At 35.9% G+C, this 4,083-nt stretch overlaps 1 protein-coding gene across 2 annotated transcripts in view; it reads right to left on the bottom strand.

Annotated features, from left to right (window-relative positions):
* The window catches only part of LOC108248845 (SLAM family member 9), a 14,955-nt gene extending 10,872 nt beyond the window's left edge, over positions 1 to 4,083 (bottom strand). For both annotated transcript variants that reach the window (XM_025011011.2, XM_017437856.3), the window contains exon 1: positions 3,969 to 4,083. In XM_025011011.2, coding sequence (XP_024866779.1) covers positions 3,969 to 4,056 — 88 coding nt within the window. In that variant the 5' untranslated portion in view covers positions 4,057 to 4,083. The remainder of the gene's footprint in view (positions 1 to 3,968) is intronic.

The raw sequence follows: 4,083 nt of genomic DNA, 5'->3' as shown, positions 1-4,083 counted from the left end.
AAAAAAAAAAAAAAAAAATTGACACCAAAATTATTTAGGGGGGGCTTGAAAACATTTTAGGGGGGCTGAAGCCACCCTAAAACAGGCCTAGTGACGCCACTGGTTCTGAAGAACTGAAGGACAAGAATCTCATCACTGAGGAGCTCAAAGCTGGAACCACCTCAATAAATGGGACATCTTGATGAGTATTACATTAAAATTAGGAGGTTTATGTAATTGTATATTATATTACAGGTCTACTCAGTATATAAATATTGTGATCCCTTGTCCTACACAAAACACATCTAAGTGAGCCTGGTACTCAACTCTCTTTATTGTTGTATTAGAAACTTTTCAAACTGAAAGAAACTTCAAGTTTTTTTATTATTGTATTTAAAGTTTTGTATAAATCCATTTTTAAATATGCAGATGATAAAACTTAGAAGGTATCAGGAAATCAAGAGTGACTATAATCCCATCTAAAATCTGTTTATTTTCATGGTTAGAATCTGCTGACGGATCACCAGGCTGAGCGCTCTGAAAGTGAAGACTCAACAATCACCAGATGTTTCCAGCTGAGCACCCTGACCACTGATGAGATGTCCTTCAAGCAGCAAACTGAATTAGATCAACATGAAGGAAAGATAGTGACTCAGCAGAGGAAGCAAAAGAAGCTCTTTAAGTGTTAAAAAGATGCTTTAAATTTACTGCTGTTTGGAAAACTATGAATAAGATAACTAATTCCTGATTAATTAGTCTAGTTCTTCAATAAAGTACTCAGAGGTTGGATCCTGTGTTACAGCTGGTTTTTAATGATTTTATTAATTATTAATTTATTTATTAACCTTGTAATGTTATGTATCTGTGCAGTGGAACCCCTCTGTTCAAAGCTAATTTCTCCCAAGTGAGACAAATAAAGAGATTTTAACTTTGACTTTTTTAAAATCCTCAAACTCTTAGTTAACAGTTCCTACAGCATCAGGCAGAAACATGTTGCAGGATTACACTCCTCTTCTTAAAAAGAGTCTGTGTCAGAAGTTGACCAAGGTTTTACTGTTCAAGGTCAGAAACGTCTGAAAATAGAAAAAAATCAGCTAAACAATTTTTTGTCTTTAAAAAAGTCATGTGTTCACTTGATCTCTGTGCTTGTTTTACTTCTAAAAAGTTTTTGAACTGGAAGTTTTTCTGGTTTTAGCACGTTTGTTGAAAATGTTATCGGGAATCATTTCTTGAAGCCTCTTGCCACAACTACTGCAAAAGTTTGGTGACTGCTCAACCAGCTCTTTTGCACAGTTTGGGCGATACATGGTGCTGTGACTGTCTCCCCGCCTAGAAAACAAAAAGAGCAAAAGCCCGAATTTCCGGTTCAAAAGTGGTGTCGTCCAATCAGCGATTTCTCAGGTCTCCCACTGGGACCTACCTCTTCCAGTTTGTTAATGTAATTGCGTTTCTGTTTTTTTGTTTGTGTGCTTCGTTAATGTTGTTGTAGTTTGCACTTCAGGGCCACCGTAGGTTGCTCCTACTGAGCCATCAGAGGCTGCAGACCCTCTCATGGTGGAGAAGGAGGAGGCGGCTGACTGAACTGACCCTGCTGCTGCTGGCCGGGCTGATCCTGGCCTTATTTTCTTCTTCTTCTTTTCCTTCTTATTTTGTGAATTATTAACAATATAAATGTACGTCAGATCCGCAGTGTTTAGTCCTTCAGTGAGTTTTTATGGTTTGAGACGGGACACTGAGTTGGGGGGCGTGGCCAACAGCAGTTTTTTTGCAGAATGGTGAAGTAGCCCTAAAAACCACTCATTTTGAAATGAGCTCAAACCAGACAGAACTGATCAGGTCTCAATACCCGAGAATGATTTTGGGTATTAAATGTAATGAACATGTTTTGTACAGCCCACAGACCTATCCTGACTTGTTCACGGAAGCATAATAGGTCTCCTTTAAACTAATTCTCAGTAATTTTCTTTTAGATATAATGCAGAAGAAAAAAGTGTCTTTCTTTGCTTGGTCAGTTAACCTAAACATGGCCCTGTAGCGGCCAAAACCAAGACATAAAACTGTCTTATCCATCATCATAAATAGCTTAGCTCTTAACTTTTCCTCGTTCTTAATTTGAAAATGCTCTCCCAAATAGTTTGTGAATATCCCCTTTTGTAATAAAACCACATACAATTTAAGTACCGTGTTTATAGTTTGTGTATGTTTTAGAGGGTCAAACTGTGCTTTACACCTAGATTCCAATGCACAAACCGGAGCTAAGACTAAATAAACTTGAGCAAAGGTAATCTATCACAATACAAAGTTTTTAAATATATGTATTTTTTTATTTATGCATTGAAAGTATTCACTACAATAGCTTTACCTTTGAACAACAAAAGAAGGTGGTCCATTGTTTTTGTGTTGGTGGTTCGAAGTGACAAAGAGGACAGAGCAACTTTGCAGCTAATAATTCTAAAAGTACAAGGATGAGTGGATCTTTTTGTCGCTTTTTTAATTATTTGGAATGGAAATATAGTTACATAATATAGTTATAGTTACAATTATTTAAAAAATGCAGCAAAATTATTGACATTATTTGTGTGGTTTATCAATTTAATTTTACCTAACACCATCAACCAAGTAAATATGTAAATATGAGTAAATAAACAGTAATCCACTTTCCACTCTTTCATTATCTTAGTTAGTAATTCTTACGTCTAGCGGGCCTTCTGGTACTATTTAGAAAGTTCAGTACCGTTAGTCTTAGCATCATGTTTTAGCTTATTTAGCCCTCCTGTACATTTAGTTTATTTTATTTTATCTTAGCTCATACTTTAGATATTGTTAGATTGTTAGATTCCTAATTGTTGTTTAGTTTAGCTACTATTTTGACTGTCTCAGCTCATGCTTAGATATGTCTGGTTTCATGATTCTATTTAGATTATCCTATATTTCATTTAGATTATACATGATTGATGTGTTTTTCCTTTTTGTGTTTCATTATGTACCTGCTGTATTGGATTCTGTTTTTTGTTTCTGTTGTAAAGCACTTTGGATCACCTTGTTGCTGAAAAGTGCTATATAAATAAATCTCACTTCACTTCACTCCACACAACAGTCATTGTACCAATCAGAGCAGTGTCATTTCTTGGGAAAAGCAGAGAAACCACAAACCCTGTCATCAGTGGAAAAGGGTAACAAAAGTTAATTTCTCACTCATCACTTTCAGTCAGTGGTACAGGTTTTGGCTCAGAGGAAGTGTGTCTGTTTCTGCTTTTATGGCTGTCTCATAGGTCTTTCAAATTCACATATTAAAATAAAGTCCTGTTATACCACTAAAGATAGGCAAAAGTTCAAACACCTGTAACAACCAATTCTTAAATGTTTGCAAGTTCTCTAAAAAGTACAGCATGTCAGACTTGTAGCCTGATGGGAGTTTCTATATGACATACCCTACCATTTGAAGAACAGAGCAGGAAATGACAGAAACAGAAAGAATAACCTATCCCCACATTGCAAAACTTTTCATGCAGATGCAGCAGGAAATCTGCTAGAACACGAGCACCAGGAAATGCAAAGCATAATTGGAAAAATAGAACCACAAGAAGGAAAATTTTCATATTCACAAAATTATTATTATTGTAACTGGTTGTGAGGTTTGTTTCCAAAAAATGCTGGTCTTTTTTTTTAAAGTCTTTAATGTATAATATATTCAATAATGTCCCATTTCTAAAATTATTATGTCACATCAGTTTAAAAAAGTCAGCGCTGCATGTTATACTGAGTCATGCTGCATTTTGCAGAATCAAGCACAAAAAAATAAAACTAATAAATTAAAGCCTCTTTCAAAAAAAGATATCCTAATTTTCTGACATGACAAGCCCTTATCCAAGCATTCTGGATACTCATAACTTTTCTTTCCTAAACACACAAAAGAATAAATCAGGAATACAAATATGAGTCATGACAGTAAAGATTAAAGGCAGAAATGTAAACAAAGGTGCACGTACTGTGGAGGCAGACCCCGAGAAGCAGCCCGGTGCTGAGTGGAAAAAAGAAGCAGCTCAGGCAACGAAGGCGACCACGACCACCAACCATCTCTGTGTCAAGAGGAACAACGTCCGT

Source organism: Kryptolebias marmoratus, linkage group LG7, assembly GCF_001649575.2.
Source record: "Kryptolebias marmoratus isolate JLee-2015 linkage group LG7, ASM164957v2, whole genome shotgun sequence".
Taxonomy (NCBI): Eukaryota; Metazoa; Chordata; class Actinopteri; order Cyprinodontiformes; family Rivulidae; genus Kryptolebias; species Kryptolebias marmoratus.
This window is presented reverse-complemented; position numbering and strand designations above follow the sequence as displayed.